The following is a 25,659-nucleotide window of genomic DNA, read 5'->3' on the forward strand; positions in this document are numbered from 1 at the left end:
TGTCACAACACATCTTTAAAAAATTACAGATTTTTTTTCACGAAAATATAAATCAACCTGTTAAAATTGATTAATGGTTCATTTCTCCTTTTTTTCCCAGCTGTCTCAGATGGTACTAAGAAGTAGGTAAGTTTTACATATATCTAGAAGCCTACTTTGTTCCTAAAGTAGTCTTTTATTTCAGCTTCCTCAGTTCAAAGTGAAAAACCATGTGTAAATATATATCTATTTGATTGCAAACAAGACAACCCAGCCTATCCTTAAAGCACTGAACTTCAACTTCCCTTTGAATGAACAATTAAATATTGATAGTTAGTCACATAAACTGAGAAAGGAAAGGGAAAAGTGTTAAAATACAAAATCAAACATTTTAGGATCCAAAATCCATGTCTAACCTGATTCTTGGGTTGTGAATTTTACTACGTTACTAAATTGATTGCCATTTCCAACTTTAGTAAAGGCAGATACGCTGATAGAATAGGTGCTGATGGGTTCCAGTCCAACAAGTTTGGCTTCAGTTTGAAAACCTGAAATATTCTGAAAAGCAGAAATAAAATTCTTTGTCACAATGCATCATCAAAAAACTTATTTATAACTGGAAGAAATATTTAATACATCAAAATTATGTCTTCTGTGTTTAACCTATGATTTAGGAAGCACAGGTATTTTTTATTAAAAATTTTAAAATTAAACATTTTTTGTGTGTGCCCCAGGGTGTGCTCAGCTGATAAAGCAAGGATGAACTGGAGACCCTCTCAGCACTGAAGAATCTCATAATTGTCACTTGTTTTTAAAGCTGAAGTGTTTTGTTTTCATTTTGTCTTCCTGATTTTTACTTGGAATTACATACTGATTACTTCCTTAAAATTTGCTAAAATTGAAGTCCTCAATTGAAATCCAACTTAAGAGCAGTCAGTGGTACTTGATTTTTCTTGAATTCATCTAAATTCATTTTTTAATTCTCAGTAGCAGTCTGTGTAAATTAATATATTCATCAGCTATTGTATGGTAGGCACTGGGGATACAGCAGTGAAGGAACCAGAACCTCTGCTCCTATGAAACTTAAATTATGAGTTTTCCCAGACAACTCCTACATTTCTAATTTTATGCAATCTCTTAGGAAAATGAAAAAAAGAACAAAACAGTTATCACAGTTGTTCAAAAGAGGATACTATTTCTCATAGAAAATTTTACCATCAAATATAAAGCCTTCATTCAAAGAGAATTGTCCTAATAGAAAGAGCACTTAAGATTAATAGTTACCCTATGGAAAAAGAAGACAATCTCCTATGTGGTATAATTTCAAGAATACTGCATTATATCTAATCCAAAATATAAACTACTTTCACTTATATATTAAACATTTCAGTGGCAGAAATTTAGCAAGAATACTAATGCTCAGGGCACTCACAGTTAGAATCATATTTTAAATTAATCTCTTACAAGTCATTGACATACTTTATGAACTCACTGTATTACGCTGTTTCCTTTCATTCTTCCACAATTACTATTTACCAAGCACACTGTTAGATAACCAGGAGACTATAAAGATATATAAGACATGGTCCCTGTCATCAAGGGATTGTTATATTAATTAGAGAAATCTACCAACAACTGCATACTAAGAAGAAATTAAACACAAGCAGGTAAACTTTGACTTGGGTTAGGAAGGGTGAGTAAGTACCCAGAGAAATGACTGAACTCAGGAGATGATAATAATAAAAAGTGTGAGTAGCTTATTGGATAGTGGACAGACTGGCAAAGTAAGTTGTAAGATGGAGACATGAGTAAGGAATAGTTCCAAACATAACAGAACTTTTTTACGGAATAAAAAATTTCTTTCAGTACGTGTGAGTGACCTGAGTTAGCAGCAGACCTGGGTCTTATTTATCTCCAAATGGATTAAACTGGATTGACTGAGATGGCAGGAACATTTGGAGTGGTCCTGGAATTATTATGCCTCCAGGAACTCTCATATAATCTGAAAGAATAAAAAAGAAAAGAAAAGAAACTAATAGTTGGGACATTGAGGTAGCTGAAAACATAGAAAGGAAAACAGGACAACACACTCAAAGAGAAAGCCACACAGAGGGAGGAAAGCAGATAAAGAAAACTAGGTGTTGAGAAAGGAAAAAAGATGGCATGAGGATACATTTAAAGGAATTTGAAAGAAAATAAGGCTATGAAAATTCATGGAAGATAAAATAGATGTAAAAAGGAATAACTAAAAGTAGTAGATTTTAAAGGAAAACTACTCCTTCCACCCCAAAAAGGATATATTTAATACTTTATGGTATAAAGATTATATCTTTGCTACTAGTGAAATTTCAATGGTAGCATTTACTATTGAGAAAACAAATGTCTAAAACTCTTATAATATAACTTACCCTCATATTCAGGTAGAGGAGTACTGTCATTTCAGGCTTAGTGCTATTACAATGCTGAATGGAATTTGTTCTTTTTTTAAAACCATATACAAAAACAACAATAGCTACCGTGTTTATCATATGCTGGGGATTGTTCTAAATGCTTTATATAGATTTTCCCTTACAATCTTCACTTTTTAGTGGATGTATCTTTACAGCTCTCATTTTGCACTTGAGGAAACTGAGTCATTAAGAAGTTAAGCAACTGCCCTAAGGCAGAACAGTAAGTCTCAAATTCAGGCTTCTATCCAGAAAATTTGATGCCAGAGTCCTTAATTCATGACTATGCTAACAGTGTTGATGGTAGAGATCTCTGTTCTGAGGAAAAGATCACACATACACATCCACACTTCAATATACATACATGTTTATCCTAGGAATGATCACATTCCTAGGATAATAAAGATTATTATCTTTAAAATATAGAAATATAGAAAATGATTCCTTTTCCCCATTTGATACCTATTTACCAGTGATCCATACAGACAAAGCACATTAAAAAATATGTAAAATGTTAAGATTAGACTAGAAATAGAAACTAGAAGGCTAGAGACTCAACACCATTAATGGAATTTCACACTGCTAGGAAACAGATTCCACATTTATGAAGAAATACAATTTGAACTCTACTCAGCCTATCAGATTTTAGAGTAATATCTTGATTTCCAAAAAAGAAAATCATCATTCCTTATGACATAAACTTACGCACTGCTTCTGATTTTTACTATTCACTTTTTAAGCTACACATGCTATAAAAATGATTTACCATCAGTAATAAATTATACTGCATATAATATTGGGGACAATGTTCACGCAAAGTTTTTGCACTCCCCTTGCTGCAACTAAAGAGCATTCCAGTACTCCATTTGCCTTTGGAAAAAAAATAAGAACACTTTCTCAAATAAATGCTAGTTAATTACAACATATTTTGGCAATTAAATGCTAGAAATCATACAGGTGTATTTGAGACCTTTTGTTACATCAGTTCTTTGGGTAGTTTTCATTGATTCTGAAACCTAAAAATGGAGGAGTGAAAGGGCATTTAGCATTGAAACTAATTAGCATTGAAAGAAAAATAATAATGACATATTTTAAAAGACCAATTATTGTGGGATTACATGCTATCTGGAAACGTTAACAGAAGTCCAGTATAAACACTTTTCTGAACAGGTTAAAAACATTCATTTGGTACTTCTTTTAACAACAAATACAATAGTCCCCCCTTACTCACAGTTTCATTTTCCATGGTTTCAGTTACCCACAGTCAACCATGGTCCCAAAATATTAGATGGAAAATCCCAGAAATAAACAATTCATAAGTTTTAAATTGTGAACTGGTCTGAGCTGCATGATGAAATCTCGAGTTGTCCTGCTCCATCTTGCCCAGGGTATCAATCAACCCTTTGTCCAGCATCTCCCACCCATTAGTCAGTAGCCTTTTTGGTTATCAGATCGACTGTCAGACAGCACAGTGCTTTTGTTCAAGTCACCCTTATTTTACTTAGTAATGGCCCCAAAGTACAAGAGTAGCAATGCTGGCAATTCAGAGATGCCAAAGAGAAGCCATAAAGTGTTTCCTTTAAGTGAAAAGATGAAAAATGTTCTGAATAAGGAAAGAAAAAATAATCGTATGCTGAGGCTGCTAAGATCTTCGGTAAAAATGAAGCTTCTGTGACATTCTATGAAATTGGGAAGAAGGGGAAAAAATGTACAAGTCTTGCTGTTGTACCTCAAACTGTAAAAGTTATTGCCATAGTATGTGATAAGTGCTTAGTTAAGATAGAAAAGGCATTAAATTTGTACAAGAAGATGTTTTGAGAGAGAGAAAGAGGGACCACATTCATATAACTCTTATTACGGTTTGTTAAAATTTTTTCTATTTTGTTATTAGTTACGGTTGTTAATCTCTTACTGTGCTTTATTTATAAATTAAACTTTAGAAATTAAACTTTATGTATATGAAAAAACACAGTACATATCGGTTCAGTACTATTCATGGTTTCAGGCATCCACTGGGGGTCTTGGAATGTATCCCCTGTGGGTAAGGGGGATGAATGTAGAAATATATTACCCTTAAGACAATAACAGGTTTTAAAGAGTCTGAAAAAATTTACTGTATACTTTCCAGCATTAACAAAATGGTGCAATTACTTCCTAACTTACAGCTATCTAGAAGTTACAAATTCTAAATAAAACGCTATATGAAGTACTCCACTTCCATATTTGACAAACGTTTGCTGTGTTTTCTGCAAGCATCCTTAAGTTGTAGGAAACCAAAAAGATATTTTAAAAAGATGGTCCTTGTGTTAATTAAAGCAGTCCATTTTCCCCCTGCATGTCAATACTTTAATTGACTTTCTAAATTTTTGAAATAAATATATAGTGTTGTCATCAACCTACCTTATAAAATATAGTATCAGTTTCATGTTCATGAATTTTTAAACTATATACTTTAACAATACCGCCTGGAACAGGACTCGGGCTCCATTTCAGCCATACAAGGTCTGAAGTGTAGTTGACTAAAGTCAAATTTTGAGGAGGTGCTAAAGGCACTGCAGGAAAACACATTATAAAACTTATATTCATAACATTTTTTAGCAGAAAAATATCATCGTGACTCTAGCTTCTTGAAGACACTAGTTAAGAAAGATTTATAAACTGATCATATTTTAATTTCAGAAATAAAGAGCAGAAGTAATCATGCTTTTGTACTTGGAACTCAGTAGTTCCAAGGTAGCTTTAAACAGAACACCCTGTTCTGAAGCTCAAATTAAAAAAAAAAATGTTCAGCAAAGCAGATGAATAGTTGTCAGGCCATTACAAACAATCAAATATCCTTTCATTTTCCATGCTGTTCCTTAAAAAGAGAGAGCAAGTGCTGCAACAGTGAAATCATTGGAAGAAATATGGATTCTGGCTTACCTGACTCATCTGTGTAAAAGAAAAGAACACTGGAAGGACCCAGTCCTTTTATAGTTCTTGCAGCAGCAAAAAAACTATATAATGTAAATGGTGAAAGCTCGTCCAGTATTACATAGTTATCAGAAGTAACAAAAGAATAATTCTCACTTGGTCCTTGTAAAATTAAATCATAACTTATTATTGCACCATTTGGTTTTACTGGGGGATCCCATGATAAGAGAACTGAGGTAGAGGAAAGGTTTTTAAAAGTGTTGATTATTGGTGAAGTTTCTGGGACTATAAAAGAAAAAAAGAATATTAAATGAAACAAGAGTGATTAGCATCAAGAAGAAGAGGCTTTAATAATAATGGGACTTAATTTTTATCAACAGGTAATTATTTTAATTTTAAGAAACTTAGAGCTTACTGTGTTTATTGAAAGACTAATTACTTAAGAACAAACAGAATCTATGTAGTGATAAGAATAATGTTTTCTATCAGAAAGCAATATAAATAAGAGAACACCAACAATCTGCTTAATAGGCAATAAAAGGGTCCAGCCTACCATCTTCTTCAGTTTTGATGTGTAGTTGGGCAGTATAGGTATCAGAGAATCCCTTTTCTGTTGATGGAGTGATTTTTAATATATAATCAGTATATTTTTCCAGATTATCAAAATACATGCTTCTCTCATATGTAACTAGAGGTGGTCTCACGTGGCGAGGAGTTTGCTGTGAGCTCAGAGAAACATAGTAGAAGACTAGACCGTTTGGTTGAGACGGAGGGCCCCAGCTTACATTTATTGCAGTTGACGAAATGGACTTGTAAGTCAGGTTTCCAACAACTCCTTCAGGTACTATGATAGGTAATGTGCAAAATATAAAAATCATCAGTCACCCTAAATAAAATATAAGTAAATTCACAAACCGGAGGATAATTGTTGAAATGGCATCTACTACATCACCTGCTCTTACATTATTTAAATCCACATGTGGTAACATCATCTACTACAAAATATTTTGTAAATAATTATATTAAAATTATATTAAAATCATTCAAAAGAAACCCTGTCATCTTTAATATGTGTGAGAACTGTTTTATACAATATTTTCTTGGCTTTTCCTTCCTGCAAGATGGAGATTATGAGTCTGTGTATGAGATTATGAGTATGTGATGGAAATTATGTGTATGAGATTATGAGTATGCACACATGTATGTGTGCATGTATACCCAGATATTTAAATATTTTGATAATGTATATTATCTAAACAATATTTTTAGTTTCTTTCTTCTAAAGATTATCCTTATTGTACATATGAAGTCATCCAGGACCTCTCACTGGGAACAGAGCACAGGGTTTATTATTCATGGTGCTATAATAATAACTGATAAAACATTATAGGTTGGTGAAAATCTTGGAAGAGATCTGCATTTAAAGAATGCCTGAAATGATATTGACCACAAATTGCACTAAACATTTTTGCTGAAGACTCCCCAAACTTGTATTTCCACATATCATATCTACTCTGCTGATCAATGAGTAAACAACTTAAAAGATTGTTCCAACAACAGGGAGAACATTCATTCCTCATACTTAAAGTATCTGTCAAATTTATAATCTTCAAATAATAAACATGGAATTATACTCTCAGCAGAAATTTAGGTCAGTATCATTTCTCAGTAAGAGGACTAATCTTTTAAAAATAAATGGACCATAGAAACAACCACAAGAAGAAATAGACAATGATCCATGTATCATCGTATTCTTGAAACTGAAAGCTAAAAAACAGCAAGAGTTTCAGTGATTATAGTTTTCTGAATACTCCACACAAACAGGATTCTGCAGAAGCCACAAATGAGAAACTTCCAGAGTTAAAAAAAAATATTTGGGACATATTAGTCACAAACACAATAAGAACAAAGATGCTGCATAAAATCCTTTGTGGGTTCAAAGACTGAAAAGGAAACAAGTTGCTAGAGAGAAAAAAATATCATTTCTAGAGCAAATGGATATTAAGTATTGCAAAATCCATCCACATACGCAACGGTTTTTTTCATGCCCATAACGGATGGCTGTGACATCTTTCGAAGCAATGAAAGTGACAGAATTTTTATAAATGGATGGTAGCAGTTTTCAGGAATAGAAAAGGCTGTTACTATTGTAATAGATTTATAGTTATATTAAATGCATTTTCAAACTTCTATGACTGGTTAAATGTGCCTAAGTAAAACACAGATTTTATTACCAATACATACAAATAGAAAAAGATTCTGAAATAATTATAAAGTTTTAAATTAATCCTATTAAACATTAATGAATGCTTTTCATTTACATACTGTCTTGATCTGTGTATACTTGAACTATGTCACTGCTTTTATTCCCATTTCCAACTGAAGTACTTGCTGTTACCCAAAATGTATAGTAGCTGAATATTGCCAGTTTATCTATTATTGCAGATACGGTCATATTGTCAAAGTCATTGGTTACTTCATGGAGTGTAAAATTCTGAAAAATAAACATATCGTTTTAATTGTTCAGAATATATTTTTAGTATACATGAGCATTTCAAAGTAATTATTATTCATGGATTGGTTGCCTCAGTATTTTAATACGTTAATTTTTGAGGAAAATAAACAAAGAACTTTTTTATTGCAATAATTAAACTGGAAATATGTTTGTACTAAGAGAGGAATAGATGGGCAGTTTTATTAAATCAACATACAGAGTAGCAAAAACTCCAAGCTTAGCTGCAGTGAGGAAGGTCTAATGGTGAACTGGAAATGCTACAATGTGCTGACCAGTGTCAGTTTCCTTTATGAAACATTCAAGTATTTTTCAAAACATTGACTATATATTTTTAAACAAGTTTGGGAGTATTATAAAATTTTTAAGTTTTTTCTTCCTGTTAACAATGTAGGAATTACAAAAGTGTTCATCTCTTTCTATGAATTCAAATGGTTATTATTCATCTTTCATAGACCCTCTTTTTTTCTACAATCATGCAGAGAAATGGGAAGGCAGTTGGATACACTCTCATATGTGCTGAGTAAGAGAAATTTTAAAATTCTCTTGCCTGACTCTAGTTATATTTGTCCCAAGGCATTTTTTGATAATAAAGGAATTACAATCATCCCTTCCTTGACCAAATTTTAAACACAAAACACATAGTCAAAATCAATTCTAAAATAAAGGAAAACAGACTGTTTTAAAAGTCATGTAGGTAATTAAATATGAATTAAGTATGAATAATTTTATAATAATGTCTACTTATACTGAGAAATCTGAATCATTCCAATCTGCACAAAGCCCTTAGAGTCCAAAAACCTGCATTCAATTCTGGCAATAGCTCTGGATAAATCATCTGATCACAAAGCTTCTCCAACTGTAAAATGGGAATAATCATTTCCACTTCACAGAGGGCTTTTGGGGATTAGATAATATAAAGCATACAAAACAATACCATCTCCGGCACACGATAAAAAAATGATAATTAGTAAAAACTTCATTAAAATTAGTAACATAGGATAATCAATTTGACTAAAATTTATAGTTATCGTGGTTCTGCAATGTATCAACAAACTAAATTCAGCAAATTTTTGTGGTTCTTTCCCAGTATAGGGAGTGGGAGAGAGTAAGTGTCAGAAAAGATCTATTTTACTTTTGTGGTGACTTATTTAGGAACAGACAAGTTAAAACATATTTAATCTCACACAAAATATGATCTGTGAACTTTAATATCTTCCAACACATCTACTTTACACATGGCATAACCGGCTTATATAAATTCTCTCTTAAAATATTAATAGAGATTTTTGATTTTTCTTTGCTATAAAATTTATTCTGACTACCTATGACCTACCTTGATGACAATATTAAGTAACAAATTATTTTTAATCACCCAGAAGTTATTCATGCTGAGTGTGAGTAAACATGAACAGACATGTAACAAATTTAGAATTATACCAATTATCCAGATGATTATTCCATTCATCTGTTTATTTTTGGAAAAAATGTCTTGTGACTCAAACTATCTAATTAAGGTTTATTCTTTGTGTATATGAATACAGTCAGAAGGTATTTAGTAAAAACTTCTCAAATTTGATTAATCAACCAGTACTCATTTAACACTTTTTAATAAAAGACACTATGTCAGGCAAACTGAGGAGACATAAGTGGGTAAATGTTAAGATGTAGAAGAGTTAATACACTGTACACAACACAATATACCACAATTGGAGGAGGGACAAGATGTATTTCCAAGTAGTACCAAAAGATTAAATTCCACAAAGTCAGAAGAAGGAAAGATCACTTCACAACAAACTCAAGCGCTCCAAAGTTATAAATAAGTACTAAAAATAATGTTGATCTGTTATCAGAATTTTATGTTCTATGATTAAAACATTTATTGAGCATTATCATACTGTACCAGAGGACTTCAGGGGATGGAAAGACAAGCGTCACACACAACTCTTTTCTTCATGTTATTTGCTATGGGATGAGGGAGCTAAGATAAGTAGCAGATACCACGAATAGAAAGCAGAATATGATGATATGATGTGCCATGCATGAGATATGCTACAAAGTTCTATGGAAGAAGAAAGAGAAGGAAGAAAACAGCTATACGTCTATTCTGCTATATAATTTTCATTTTGAGGATTTCTTCTATTCTACCAATACCAAATAAAAAATTAGGTAGTGAAGATTTTTATGCTATATTTAACATTAACTTCAGAAATAAATTAAAGCACGGATGAACTTCAAGGAATGTAAGAAATGTTTTAACATCATTAGCCTGTGTGCCCTCTTGCAGCTGTCACACTTAAAAGCACTCTTAAGATAATTTAATAAAAGATTACATTTTCTAAGATAGATGAATTGCAAATGGCATCATATTATATACTCAGATTTGAATAAGAAGGTTCATAAAATCATGTTGAAATCATAGTTAAACATTTACACTCGATTACCTAGATGTGGACAAAGAGAACCAAAATTGAATCAGAGACAAGCTATAAAGTAAACTGTACAGAGGCAAATCCTTTGCTAAGATTCAGAACTACTGAATTTTGAATACTGAATATTGGTTAAATGCATGAAAAAAATCTGCAATTTGAATGGCCTCTATGACATAATGAAACATTACTAAATTTGTAAACACATTGTGGTAAAAAAAAATAAATTGCACACTGATCCCCAAATACAGCAGAACAAAAAGGAACAGCAAAAATTGCTTGATGTACAGAGTTAAACAAACAAACAGACCCTCTTTTCTTATGCAGTCCCACTCTGAGAGGGCCTTGAACAGAATATAAAAATAGAACCAACCTCTGGACTGTCTTTTACTCACTGCTGAGTAAGGCCTAACACAGCTTGCAAAGTTCTGCTCTGACCTTATTCATTAGCCTAAACTGTACTAAAGCAAGTCATACTTTAGTCCCAGAGATTTCTGCTCACAAGAACTAACTCTAGTGGCTACACATGGGTTGTTAATCACAAATGGAATTAGGCAACTTAGAATTAATAAGACTTATCTCTATCCTCCTTCTGCTTAAAAGGATGCAAACACTTAATGGTCAGAGTCATAATCAACATGCAGTCAGTTCCTATCGGTAAGGTACATATTCTGTAAATTGCAGTATTTCTTTTAAATTAGTGTTTTTCAAGTTATATTCCAACTCTCCCCATTCCTGATTCAATCACAACCAGTCCAGTTTTAATCTTTTCATCTACTAGAGTTCTGTGAAACAGTTTGGAGAAATAAAGGAATTTGGCTGAAAAATTAAAACTATTTCCCTAAACGAAATGCACTTTAGCTATTTTTATAACTGTTATTGTTCGTATCTCAGAAAGTGTCCATCTGCAGTGTGCGACCCTATAACCTTGCATACTTCAAGTTAAATAAGCACATTTTAATAGTTTCATTACATCTGATACGAAGCAATGATGATGATGATGATGATAATAAGCCCTCCTGCTAACAACTGAAAATATTTTTAGAAGTGAAGAAAAACACACAAACATATCCAAACATGAAAACTATTTATATTATATACAAACAAAAAGAAATTTTTTTAAGCTGAGAAATAACTGAGGGTAAATGAAACTATTAACTCTCTAGCGAACACTTCTTGGAGAAGAGGCACTCAGGGCCATATTTATATACAGAATTTTTAAAAGGTGGCAGCTTCATTGTTGGTAACACATTTGAAGCTGATAGAGAAACATGTGTGTGTTTGAGTATATGTGTGCATGCTTAGACAGTTTAAAATGTATTTATTTCTCCATCACATTTTTCTATGTCAATGACAGTTCTATAAAATGTCTACACAAAATTCTAAATGTAAGATAAGCAACTTTTTCTACCATGTGAAGTCTTTATCAACAGAGCTGAAGTATGTAAGTAAAGAAGCAGGAGAAAACTCAGGTCTTACCTGCACAAAAGTACCTGAAGCATTTCTGTAATAAACAGAATAATATTGTATAATCCCATTAGGTTTTGAAGGAGGCGTCCAAAAAAGAAGTACTGATGAAGAACTGAGGTTTGCATAACGAACATCTTTGGGAGGATCACTTGGTGCTAGAAAACAAATGATCGAACAAAAAACTTGTGTCTCTAAAAAATGTGTGAAATGTTCTAAATGTTACCTGCCTTTGATTAGTTATGATAATTGTTTAAAAACTAAGAATAATATCTAATTAGAAATCAGAAATGAAATCCATAAGGCTCATTGGGCCATCCCCGTAACACTCTACCATAGCAATATCTAAGCAGAGACAGACGGATTTCTTACTCATAAAACACTATCCCAGTTCTAAAACATGCCTACTGCCCTAGATTTGAAAACAACATTATGACAAGTTTCCGATATAGAATGCATAATATGAAATTCTAGTTTAACTTGCAATTTGAAATTGAATAATAGAGGACAAAGGCAGAGAGCTGACTTCATGCATTTTACTTTGTTTCATTTACAAACACACTAAATGCTTACTAAGTGTTGAGTTCTGTGCTGAGTGCATTTACAAATATAAATTCATTTAATCCTCATAAGGACCCTGTGAGGTAGGTAACATATCGTTTCCATAATACAGATGGGAAATTGAGGCACAGAGAGATTAACTAACTTTCCCAACATCACATAGCTAGAGAGTGACCGAAAAGCAATTTTGCATGTAACTGTGACAGATATTAGGTTTAATAAGACATATTTATATTTAACACTTTTTTTTTCTGAGTAGGATATTCTTTTACTTGGCCTACATCCATAAGAACTCACCTCCTTCGGGTGTTCGAAAGTTAACAATATTGCTTCTCGTTTTCCCATCACCAAATCGGGTGCTAGCTGTTACATAAGCACCATATTCAACATTATAGTCCAAATCTGAGAACTCTAATGATGTTTCAGTTACATTAATGTTCTTTAATGATGATCTATCCCTAAGAGGAAAAAAAAGGATTATTTGCACAACTGACCTTTAAATTAAATGTTACAGATACATTTTGGGTACAAGTACATTAAAAATAAGCAACATTTATGCACAGATATTAATCCAGATTAATGGGATACAGATGCTACTTATCCAGAAATACTGAAAAGAATTTCAGAATAGTTCAGTGAGTAAATTCTTTTGTTTTCAAGTATATTCAGTAATTCAATCAAGTGTTAATAGGATGTTCATATTAAGAGTTTGCTTGGACTAATTTTAATGGCTCTCTAGGAATTCTGGGTGTTCAAAGTAATTACAGCATTCTTTTTCATACCAATGTTTTAGTTGTTCAAATATGTGTTCTTTTGAAGTGTTGGCAAAATCTAATTTATACCATATATTTATCAAACACATTTTACATATATTGTACAAAAGTAACATTTACTTCAGACCAATTCAAATCAATTTCAAATGATAAATACCTGAATAGTAATATCTAAAATAATGAGTATGGGTTATCCTTTATGTAATTAGAAACAAGATTTAAAATAATGTATGTATAACATAACAGGAAAGCAAAAAGTAGAGCTCACATCTCTCACTCAATTAAAATCTTAAATGTATCTGAAATATCACTTCAGAAAAGAAAGTAAATATTGACTTCAACTCTCCAAGTAAGTACCAAAATGCCAGGAGAGCGGGGAAATATCTAAAGAGCACACTGTTGCTAAGTAATACAGCACTACAATTAATTTCAGTCATGTTAATTCAGTTTCCATAGAATTGGGTATAGATTAGAATCTAAAGAATGAATATGTATATAATGGTACTGAAAACTATGCATTTTAAAAAGAAATTTTGATTTTTAAGAGCAATAAAATTAATTACTAAAGAATTTAGATACGAAAATACGAGTAATATCACAGAAAAGATACATATCTCATGTAATCTCATTTTTTTCTTCTTTAGAAGCACAAGGCATCCAAGAGGTAAATGGATATTCCCTCTGAACATAAAATGCATTTTCTTTACCACTGAAATATTTGAATCCTTGAATCATTAAGGGGAATAACAGATTTTAAGTGAATTAAGGATATCCACAGAGAGATACATTTCAGCCATGGTTTTACCATTACAAAAGCATCAACTCACTCCAAATGTAAGTATGGTTATCTGAAAAATAGCTGGAAAGCTTACCATAGTGAGAAATATGGATTCAGAGTATGAGATTAGAGACAGGCAGAATTAGCCAGGCTATTCAGTAATTTGAAAGAGTTTCATCAGACATCCTTTTTCAGAAGCCATAGGGAGAGCTGAGTTCTCTCTTTGACTTTGCTGAGACTATAGGAGAGAACCTTTTAAAACTCTTAATGCTGTGGCTATTAGGCTATTAGTCTGAGGAAGATGCCTTGTCATAGAAACTTTACCCAACTGCATACTCCTGTCATTGGTCACAGGTCATGAGAACACTACAGTATAGCTAGTCCAATTCAGATCTCTAAAGCTATGAAATTAGCTAAAGCAACCTAATTGCATTATATGTTTCAAAACTTTCTTTTCAAGCATATTTTTAATAATATCTGCTGCCTGCATGACTACTTTCTTGCCCTGATCTTCACAGCAAAATAGTGCAGATAAGGATCTGCCTACAATAAGAAAAGCCCCAATTATGTTCCATAGGTAACACAGAATCAAGGCAATTACCTGGAAAATGCAGGTCAAACATAAATTTTGTCTTAAATATCTGGATATTTCAGTAAAAAGAAGATAGTCTTTATAAATTATCTGAATAACAAATTCAATAGTCCACCTCAGCATACATAGGTATAGTTTCCACATCTACTCCAGTTTATCTCCAGGGACAAAACAGTGCTAACAAAAATTTTTCAAATACTGATATGTCTTGTCTGTTTGGTGTTTGTAGTTTAGAGTTGTGGCTGATATTTTAATAACTATGGTAGAAAAATATCTAAGCACAGATAATCTTCAATTGAAGCTTCAACTTCTGGTGCAAGTTCAGAATGTATCTTGGGTACATAAGAGATGGTCTGCCATAAAACTGAGAACCCAGAAGTAGGAAAAGGAAAGAGAAGTGATGCTGTTCCCAAGGATCTGACTCCACCCTCCTTGCTCTTATGCTGCTGCCAGATTGGCGGAAACACACAGAAACCTCTGGGCTAAGGCTTGAGCTCGCTGCTCTCTGAAGAGCCATCTCATGGGCAATCCTACAGTTTCTCCCATGCATAAGAAACCCAGCTTTGACACTGCTGGAATCAGCTGTTACTCCCGGTTTTAGCTGGTTTAGTTTAAAAATGTCTGTTTTGTTCTTATTAGTTTAAAAACATTATTAATAGGATTATGATGTGTTCCACTACAGCATTTTATTTCTATTTATAAAAATATATGTTTTTTTTTTTTCTTTTTGCGGTATGCGGGCCTCTCACTGTTGTGGCCTCCCCCGTTGCGGAGCACAGGCTCCGGACGCGCAGGCCCAGCGGCCATGGCTCACGGGCCCAGCCGCTCCGCGGCATATGGGATCCTCCCAGACCGGGGCACGAACCCGTATCCCCTGCATCGGCAGGCGGACTCTCAACCACTGCGCCACCAGGGAGGCCCCTCTATTTATAAAAATATATGTTTTATATCTTGATTTTTCTCATGTTAATAACAATAATCTATACCATTATTTTCTTTTTAGTTGCCTAATTTGGATATAGCATATGTCTTCAGCCTTCCCTCTACAAATTAACATTTAGGTTGTTTCTCTCCTTTTTTTTCTTATTACTATCAGTGATGCAGTAATCATTCTTACTCAAATACCTTTCCATAACAATACTTTTATTTCTGCAGGTTAAATTCCCAATAATGTGACTGAGTCAAATGGTTTTATAAAATTTTTATTTTAATGATAATTAATAAATCATTATTATCTGGAGTCACAGCAAGTGTGCAAACTTTCACCACCTGTCTGGATATTAATTTTCTTAATTTCTGCAAATTTAATTGACCAGAAACATTTTTTTAATTTGCACATCTCTGACCATGAGTAAAACAGATTATCTTATTGGTCATTTGCAGTCCAAGTTTTGGAATAACTTATTCATACATTTTCTTTTAAATACTTTATTTTAGTCTTTTAAATGGAATACAGTATATGTCGGGGAGTTAAGGAGGCACTGTTCTTTTAGATAGTGCTCCAAATTCAGAAAGATAGATATCTTCCTCACTCCTTCTGTATTTAGTAATGATATATATACAATCAATATTCAACAAAATTCAGCAAAATTCTTTGAGCACCTATTATATGTCAGGAACTATTAAGTGAGTAAGAGACAGGCCTTACCCTCAAAATAGAGAGACAAAGCAGTAAATAATTATAAAACAATTCATTAATAACAGTGGGATCCCCTTAAGGGCAGTAATTTTTCCCCTAGTGGCTAAAAGCAAAGAAAAAGAGAAAGAATGAGTGAGGAAATTAATTGTGACCAAAGAGTAGAAAAGGAGAATAAAGCACAGCCCCCAGAGATGCAGGAAACTGTTCACTAGAAAGCAAGCTTGTGAGGTTTGAGGGTAGAATAGGGAGTTGAGGAGGGAAGAGGAAGAGAGAAGGCCCACCTGACAGAGCAGGTCTAACTCTTACATATCCAAAGTCATAAGCTGTGTGGAAATGGAAGGACCATAAATGTCACACAATACTTAACCTATAAAGTAGATAACTTAGAAAATCAGCCAAACCTCCCACGCAATGCAGATTTTCAAACTGAGGAAAAAAAAAAAACTTGGGGAGTCTTCAGTGCTATCATTTTACTGATTTAACTTATAAACTCATTAGAACGTTTTTAAAGCCTTTTTGAATTTAAGAAATCAAAAGAATCTGAATGACTTTGAAATTATTCTGAATAAATATAAGATGGAGTTTTTCTGTTTGTCTAGACTCATTGGTAACATCAAGAAAACATATTGGGATAAAATTAATGGAGTCTTTAAGATGAAGTTATTTCCTAGTTAATTTATAGTTCTTTTCAAAAGACGGGCCACATTTTGACATCTAGGGAATAAAGGAAATTCTAGAGCTTAAGAGTTGTTTCTTTGCTCTGCTTTACCAATTCCTTTGCTCATTTCTTATCACATCAAGACTATGCTAAGCAACAACTGCCTAAGAGGAACCATGAATATCAAAACCATATGGAAAGACTTAAACAAAATTCCCCATTTCCCTAACTGTGAACATGAATGGTTTCCTAGACAAGGTATGAGACTCTTTGAAAGGTCATGGTCTCAATTCTAACCTTCATCATCTGATATTTTGTTCCATGTGGGCAATCTAGCCTGATGATACACCCATTCCTGTACCTTCCTATGAATTTATTTTTTAAAGTTTAATCTGCTATTATCTAAATATTCTACACTAATCCTTTCACTCACTAAATACCATTCCCCAAAATAAAGAATTTCAACATGCATTTACTTGACTCTATCAAATCATTTTCTCTCTCACATGACCCAGCAACTTCACTAATTTTCCCACCCCAATGACACTGGTCTTCTATGTTGCAATTACTCTAGAATATTTACTCTTCATAGATGGATTGAATCAGTAGGTTAATAATTACATATCAAAGAATCCCAAACTAGCATAAATAGCTGCATATTCTATGATTCTAAAGATTTACTAGAATCTCAGAGAAAGTCTGAGTCAAAGTAGGGTATTCATTTATTGTTACTCTTATTCCTCTTGTCATCATTTGCTTGGCTGGTTGATTTCATTTGATTTGGTTTGACTTTGTTTTGCTTGTTTGCATTTAGCAGAAAAGACACATTTATAAGATTAGAGGAGAAAGCCACTATGGAGAATGAGGTTGAAGCTCACTTATACACTTATAAACCATCCTCTTGAAGCCAACATAGGAATTAGGGTCCAGAAGACAGGAGGAGGGACTGTACTTAAGCTGGAGGAGAAAGATTTCATCCCCTGAGGACAGACGCAATCCCTCAGGCCAAAATAAAGCATTTGGATTTTATTCCAAGAGTAATGCAAAGTCCTATGAATGTTTTCTCCTGGGTGTAATCTTTGGGTGAGTGATGAAAATAAAATTTAAAAATCCCATTCAATACTGAGATTCATTCTTCTCTCTCTCTAGATAGACACACACGGGGGTTGGGGTGGGGAGAGAGAGAGAGAGAGAGAGAGAGAGAGAGAGAGAGAGAGAGAGAGAGAGAGAGAGAGAGATCCTTCTTCAAGCCTCAAATCTCCATGTATCTGGCCTGTCCACCCCTCCAGTTTCATCTCTTCCCACCTTCCTCCTGTGCCATTATACTCAAGACACAGGGCCATCTTGCTGTTGCCCACACCAAGCTTCTTGCTGTTAACCACACTTGATGAAATTATTTGAGTTTCTACATCCAATTAGTATACCCCTGGACTTTTCAGCTAAATATGTCATTATTTTGCTTAAGCCAATTTAGGTTGGGCACAATCATTGGAAACTAAAAGAATCTTGACTAACACCTATTTCCATTATTTAATAGTTTATCATATGCCTTGATCTCGAGTATTTCCACCATCATCATCACTCCTTGCTGAACAAGCTTGCTTTATCCATTTACCATTGTAACTGTGAAGACCAGTAATTCAACTGGTTTACACATAAAACAGTATGATCACGCTCTCATAAGGGATAAAGTCCATGAACTAATGAAGACCAATATCAAGCCAGTGATTTTTTTTGGTAGAAATATGCCATGTGAGTTGACTCACTAAGCTTAATTTATTATAACTCCATTAGTCTTTAATCACAAATGCTGTTATCAAACTAAGACTTCCCCAAGCCTATAAGCATACTGTTGAGTTTTTAGAACAAAGGGCAATTATAACACTTACTCCTAGTGATTTGGGGAAAGCATGATTTGAGAGTAATACAGATCCGGTTATGATCCTGGTTCTGTCATCTTCTAGTTCTGTAACCTTAATCAGCTCCTTAACCTCATCAAGACTTAATTTCCACAACTATAAAATGGTGATAATATTCTTTAAGGTTTTGTCATGAAAAACAAGTAGGAAAACAGGTAAGAAACCAAACACAGCATTTGTCCCAAAATGTTAACTACTCCACTATCCCTCTTGAGTCCTTTTCTTTAGCTCTCCAAGATGTTTTGTTCTCCAATCACAATTTTTCCTAGCTTTGTACATTTCACAAATGGGATGAGAAGACCCCTGAAATTGGAGGTATAAAAACTCAAGATCCACAAAGGCAAAGTAAATGACTAAAATGATTGAATTTAAAACAGAGTGTGGTGGGAACTGAGGTAAACTGCAAAGCAAATGCTCCACCTAAAGACCACCTCTATTTAATTCCTGCTGATTTATTTTCATGGGGAATATGGCAAAAGAATTCTGATTTTTTTAAGAAACAAAGGAAGTTGAAGTTTCACTAGATATCTACTCACTATACTGACAGAATTCTATTCAGAATTTATTAACAGTTTGCTGGTCCAGCAAAGCATGGGTGGCCTACTAATAGCCTGCTTGTCGCCTCGGTACCCAAGCTTCATCTAAGTCATTCATGAAAATGATTAGCAAAAAAAGAGCTGAGACAGAGTTCTTAATATCCCACTAGAAACCTCAGGTTAAATAATCAAAAGCACCCTTACACTCAACCACTCCATCCACCCGTGTTTGTATCGCCCACCATCCTAATCCTGCCCCACTATTTCATGTCTACAAGGCTACTTATCAACTTCTTGGCACAGTTCATTCATGCTGCCTCCAAGCCTTCATATACTGTTCCCACTGAGATGTTCTCCTGACTTATCAATCTGCCTTTACCAACTGCATTCCAAATGGGAGGTAAACTCAGGAAATTTGAAATAGCCCCCTTCCCATTCTGATTATTGATCTATATCATATGTTCAAACCATTAGGTAGTTTTAATAGAGTGAAAATCTTTCAGAAAAGTGGAAGAAATAGGACTATGCATATCTTTTTAGCATAATGAAAGCCATTTCCAAAGGTAAGCTTTTATGCTACAGGGGAAATCATTTGACCAGTGACATTTAATAAAATGCTGCAGTAAAACTGTTTTGACTTCCTAATATATTGCTCAGCAAGTATTTTTAAGTTATCTCACACAGGCATATTTTATCTCTAATTAGTCTACAATCATTTTAAGATTCTATATATTTTTTATCTCCCCACAGAGTTTAATAAACATTTGTCAGACTGACTGATTCAAAGTTACTTCTCATAACAACTACTAAGAAGACCAAGAAACATTTAAAAGCCAGGGTTTGTATATAAGCTAGAATTTTCAGCATCACTTTCATTCCACAGTCTTTTATGAGCCATTCACTTAAAATTTTTATAAACAAAGAAGAAAACTACTGTTAAATTTTACTGACATTATAAATTGCTAAACAAATCCAAGTTGAATTCAACTATAAAATAAATAAATAAGTTGTTTAATCAGTCTACTAGAATACCACACCTCAACCCAAAGTGTATTAAAAGAATAAGCTTAGAGGGCTCTAGTAGAAATTCATTTATTTAATGGTGGCCGCCCTAGGAATGAAAGGATTGCTTCTCATCTGAAACCATATAAACATAATTTACCAGTATTACTGAGGAAAAAGTGCTACTTAGATGACAAAAGTTATTTCACAAAGCAAACTTTAAAAGAAAACATTATTTTAAAATGCAATGGGTTGGGACTTCCCTGGTGGCACAGTGGTTAAGCATCCACCTGCCAATGCAGGGGACACTGGTTTGAGCCCTGGTCCGGGAAGATCCCACATGCCGCAGAGCAACTAAGCCCATGTGCCACAACTACTGAGCCTGCGAGCCACAACTACTGAGCCCACACGCCACAACTACTGAAGCCTGCATGCCTAGAGCCCGCGCTCCACAACAAGAGAAGCCACTGCAATGAGAAGCCCGCACACCGCAATAAAGAGTAGCCCCACTAACAGCAACTAGAGAAAGCTTGCAAGCAGCAACGAAGACTTAACACAGCCAAAAATAAATAAATAAATAAATTTATATAAAATGCAATGGGTTAAAGAAGATTTCTGAACACGTCATCTACAAATCAAATGTGATTCACATAGCAGTGGTTATAAAATGATTGCACAGTAACCCTCATGAGCTATTTTGTAAAGAAATACTCATGACAAAGGGAGGAGTCACCAGTATAACAAATATAACAGGTAACCTGCAATTTGCAGACATATTGAAAACAGCAAATATCCAAAGATGTTTTTTTTAAAAGAAGTTGGTAGTTATAGAAAGAACTAAAATAATGGAAATTGAGAACTGTGAGAGAAATATGGACCCCTGAAACAGGAACTCTGCTAATAAAGATAGCCACCACTTATACAATATTTTAAGAGAACAACACAGATAATTTAGTGGCAGTGCCATGACTCAAACCTATGTCTCTCTGACTCAGAATGCATGTCCATTATACATGCCTCCTATTCTCTCCAGTAAAACTGATACAGCAAGAGTTCAAAAAAAGCATTAGTGATTAGTGACAGTGATACGAAAGAACCTAGGATTATGACTATCCCTTTAACTACAGTGGTTCCAACAGATATCTTAGGGAAGAAGATGCTAGAAATTTAAAAATATCTCTGTATATACTTGATTACCATTTATATATTTCAGTCTATTATAGATAATATTCTTGAACATGTTAAGGTGTTTTCCTTCTTTGTTTTTTCTTTATAAGACCTAATTCTATTCAACTGAAGGTATTCGTTGTCTGGAAAAGCATCACTACTCTTATGCCAGAAATGAAAAGCTAGTAAGTCTATATTAAGTTTTTAACTCTTAAAATATATTCTTCAGGGCCTCCCTGGTGGCGCAGTGGTTAGGAGTCTGCCTGCCGATGCAGGGGATACGGGTTCGTGCCCCGGTCTGGGAGGATCCCGTATGCCGCGGAGCGGCTGGGCCCGTGAGCCATGGCCGCTGGGCCTGCGCATCCGGAGCCGGTGCTCCGCAACGGGAGAGGCCACGGCAGTGAGAGGCCCACATACCACAAAAAGAAAAAAAAAAAAAAAATATATATATATATATATATATTCTTCATTCATTCATCCATTCAACAAATATCTAGCTTCAATTATGAGCCAGGAAGTTTTCTGTTCCAGATACAGCAATTAACAAACCAGATCTTGAAGCAGATAGTATCTCAATCTCTCTCTGTCTCTCTCTCTCTTCTCTTGCCCTCTCCCTCCCTATGTGTGTGTGTGTGTGTGTGTGTGTGTGTGTGTGTGTGTGTGTGTGCGTGCGTGTAAGATAAAGCCAAGTTCTACTGAGGAAAAAGTGTTTTTTACATTCTCTTACCACATCGACAGTCAATCCTGCATGATTTTAGACCGTAAAGTTTTATAATAAGTCATGGTATAGAAAGGAAGAAGTATATGCAGAAAGAAAGCTTTCAACAGTCAAGAACAAGAAAAAGTTTTGTTCCACTAAGAAAAGGTGAGAGAAAGAACAGGACAAAACCTTCAGACAGAAGTGTCCTGGGATCTTAAGTTGAGGGTAGTGTGGTGAAAACAGGTTAGTGAAGGAAATACCAGCGTAGAGCTCCTTCTTCTCAGGATGGAAAGGAAAATGGCAAACCTCTTAGAAAATCTCTGTCTTCCATATGGCATTACTTACGTCTAGTAAGTAATTATGTCCAGTAATTACTTATATCCCCGTAAGATCTAAGGGCTCTTCTAGCCGACCATCCAGAGCTAGGGAACAGTGTGGAAGTCACCTTCCCAGTCCTGCACACTACAGATTGGTTCAGAGAAAATAACCAAGAGCATCTAGCTACCTGAGGGTTGAGACAGACACGCTGAGAGAGCCAGGGCACTAGAATAAGCCCGAGGCTGGATCAAGGCTAAAACAGAAAATAAAAACCTTGAAACTAGAAGCTATGATGGGAGATGGGTCCCAGGATGATTCCCAAAAGCCAGGTGAGAAGAGCTACCATATCCCAGACTTGAGATCCCCTCATCCTACTTTCAGTGAGCTTCCCCTGTATCTATAATCCATCTTAGAAAGAGAGACAGAAAAGGGATATCAAAGGAGAGAAAAAGCACTATTGGGGAGTTGAACCCACGCAGCATGATTGCTGTGCGATAACTGCGTACAGAGTAATGACATTGTTCTCACAAGTGTAGGGCTGGAACCCCAGCCAGAAAAGTCTTGACTCTCATTTTCATTAATTTTTTTCACTTTCAAGTTTATTTCTAACTTAGCAAAATGGTGTCAAAAATCTCAGAGCTATCACCCTTTGATGCAAAAATCTAGAAGTTAAGATTGGTTCAAGATGGCGGAGTAGAAGGACATGCTCTTACTCCCTCTTTTGAGAACACCAGAATCACAACTAACTGCTGAACAATCATCAACAGGAAGACACTGGAACTCACCAAAAAAGATACCCCACATGCAAAGACAAAGGAGAAGTCACAGTGAGATGGTAGGAGGGGTGCTATCACAATAAAATCAAACCCCATAACTGCTGGGTGGGTGACTCACAAACTGGAGAACACTTATACCACAGAAGTCCACCCACTGGAGTGAAGGTTCTGAGCCACACGTCAGGCTTCCCAACCTGGGGACCTGGCAATGGGAGGAGGAATTCCTAGAGAATCAGACTTTGAAGGCTAGTGGGATTTGATTGCAGGACTTCAGCAGGACTGGGGGAAACAGAGACTCCACTCTTGGAGGGCACACACAAAGTAGTGTGAGCATCAGGACCCAGGGGAAGGAGAAGTGACCCCATAGGAGATTGAACCAGACATACCTGCTAGTGTTGGAGGGTCTCCTGCAGAGGCAGGGGAAAGCTTTGGCTCACCAAGGGACAAGGACACTGGCAGCAGAAGTTCTGGGAAGTACTTCTTGGTGTGAGCCCTCCCAGAATCCCCCATTAGCCCCACCAAAGAGCCTGCAGGCTCCAGTGCTGGGTTGCCTCAGGCAAAACAACCAACAGGGAGGGAAGCCAGCCCCACCCATCAGCAGTCAAGCAGATTAAAGTTTTACTGAGCTCTGCCCACCAGAGCAACAGTCAGCTCTACCCATCACCAGTCCCTCCCATCAGGAAACTTCCACAAGCCTCTTAGATAGCCTCATCCACCAGAGGACAGACAGCAGAAGCAAGAAGAACTACAATCCTGCAGCCTGTGGAACAAAAACCACATTCACAGAATGACAGACAAGATGAAAAGGCAGAGGGCTATGTACCAGATGAAGGAACAAGATAAAACCGAAGAAAAACAACTAAATAAAATGGAGATAGGCAACATTCCAGAAAAAGAATTCAGAATAATGATAGTGAAGAGGATCCAGGACCTCGGAAAAAGTAAGGGAGGCAAAGATCGAGAAGATGCAAGAAATGTTTAACAAAGACCTAGAAGAATTAAAGAACAAACAAATAGAGATGAATAATACAATAACTGAAATGAAAACTACACTAGAAGGAATCAATAGCAGAATAACTGAGGCAGGAGAACGGATAAGTGACCTGGAAGACAGAATGGTGGAATTCACTGCTGTGGAAGAGAATAAAGAAAAAAGAATGAAAAGAAAGGAAGACAGCCTAAGAGACCTCTGGGACAACATTAAACACAACAACATTCACATTATAGGTGTCCCAGAAGAAGAAGAGAGAGAAAGGACCTGAAAAAATATTTGAAGAGATTATAGTCGAAAACTTCCCTAACACGGGAAAGGAAATAGCCACCCAAGTCCAGGAAGTGCAGAGAGTCCCATACAGGATAAACCCAAGGAGAAACACACCGAGACACAGAGTAATCAAATTGGCAAAAATTAAAGATAAAGAAAAATTATTGAAAGCAGCAAGGGAAGAATGACAAATAATATACAAGGGAACTCCCATAAGGTTAACAGCTGATTTCTCAGCAGAAACTCTACAAGCCAGAAGGGAGTGGCATGATATACTTAAAGTGATGAAAGGGAAGAACCTACAACCAAGATTACTCTACCTAGCAAGGATCTCATTCAGATTCGATGGAGAAATCAAAAGCTTTATAGACAAGCAAAAGCTAAGAGAATTCAGCACCACCAAACCAGATCTACAACAAATGCTAAAGGAACTTCTCTAAGTGGGAAACACAAGAGAAGAAAAGGACCTTCAAAAACAACCCCCCTCAAAATTAAGAAAATGGTAATAGGGACATACATATCGATAATTAGCTTAAACATGAATGGATTAAATGCTCCAACCAAAACACAAATACTGGCTGAATGGATACAAAAACAACACCCATATATATGCTGTCTACAAGAGACCCAGTTCAGACCTAGGGAAACATACAGACTGAAAGTGAGGGGATGGAAAAAGATATTCCATGCAAATGGAAATCAAAAGAAAGCTGGAGTAGCAATACTCATATCAGATAAAATAGACTTTAAAGTAAAGAATGTTACAAGAGACAAGGAAGGACACTATGTAATGATCAAGGGATCAATCCAAGAAGCAGATATAACAATTTTAAATATATATGCACCCAACATAGGAGCACCGCAATACATAAGACAACTGCTAACAGCAATAAAAGAGGAAATCAACAGTAACAAAATAATAGTGGGGGACTTTAACACCTCACTTACACCAATGGACAGATCATCCAAAATGAAAATTAATAAGGAAACACAAGCTTTAAATGACACAATAGACCAAATAGATTTAATTGATATTTATAGGACATTTCATCCAAAAACAGCAGATTACACTTTCTTCTCAAGTGCACACGGAACACTCTCCAGGACAGATCACATCTTGGGTCACAAATCAAGCCTCAGTAAATTTAAGAAAATTGAAATCATATCAATCATCTTTTCTGACCACAGTGCTATGAGATTAGAAATGAATTACAAGGACAAAAACGTAA

General features: G+C 35.0%; 1 protein-coding gene across 1 annotated transcript in view; it reads right to left on the reverse strand.

Annotated features, from left to right (window-relative positions):
* Nucleotides 1-25,659, reverse strand: part of PTPRQ (protein tyrosine phosphatase receptor type Q) — a 208,795-nt gene that overhangs the window by 133,421 nt on the left and 49,715 nt on the right. The window contains exons 18-24 of the mRNA XM_060113113.1: nt 12,606-12,766; nt 11,760-11,905; nt 7,665-7,833; nt 5,893-6,183; nt 5,349-5,624; nt 4,827-4,978; nt 396-537 (exon numbers count right to left, since the gene is read on the reverse strand). Coding sequence (XP_059969096.1) covers nt 396-537; nt 4,827-4,978; nt 5,349-5,624; nt 5,893-6,183; nt 7,665-7,833; nt 11,760-11,905; nt 12,606-12,766 — 1,337 coding nt within the window. The remainder of the gene's footprint in view (nt 1-395; nt 538-4,826; nt 4,979-5,348; nt 5,625-5,892; nt 6,184-7,664; nt 7,834-11,759; nt 11,906-12,605; nt 12,767-25,659) is intronic.

This window comes from Mesoplodon densirostris, chromosome 11 (assembly GCF_025265405.1).
Source record: "Mesoplodon densirostris isolate mMesDen1 chromosome 11, mMesDen1 primary haplotype, whole genome shotgun sequence".
Taxonomy (NCBI): domain Eukaryota; kingdom Metazoa; phylum Chordata; class Mammalia; order Artiodactyla; family Ziphiidae; genus Mesoplodon; species Mesoplodon densirostris.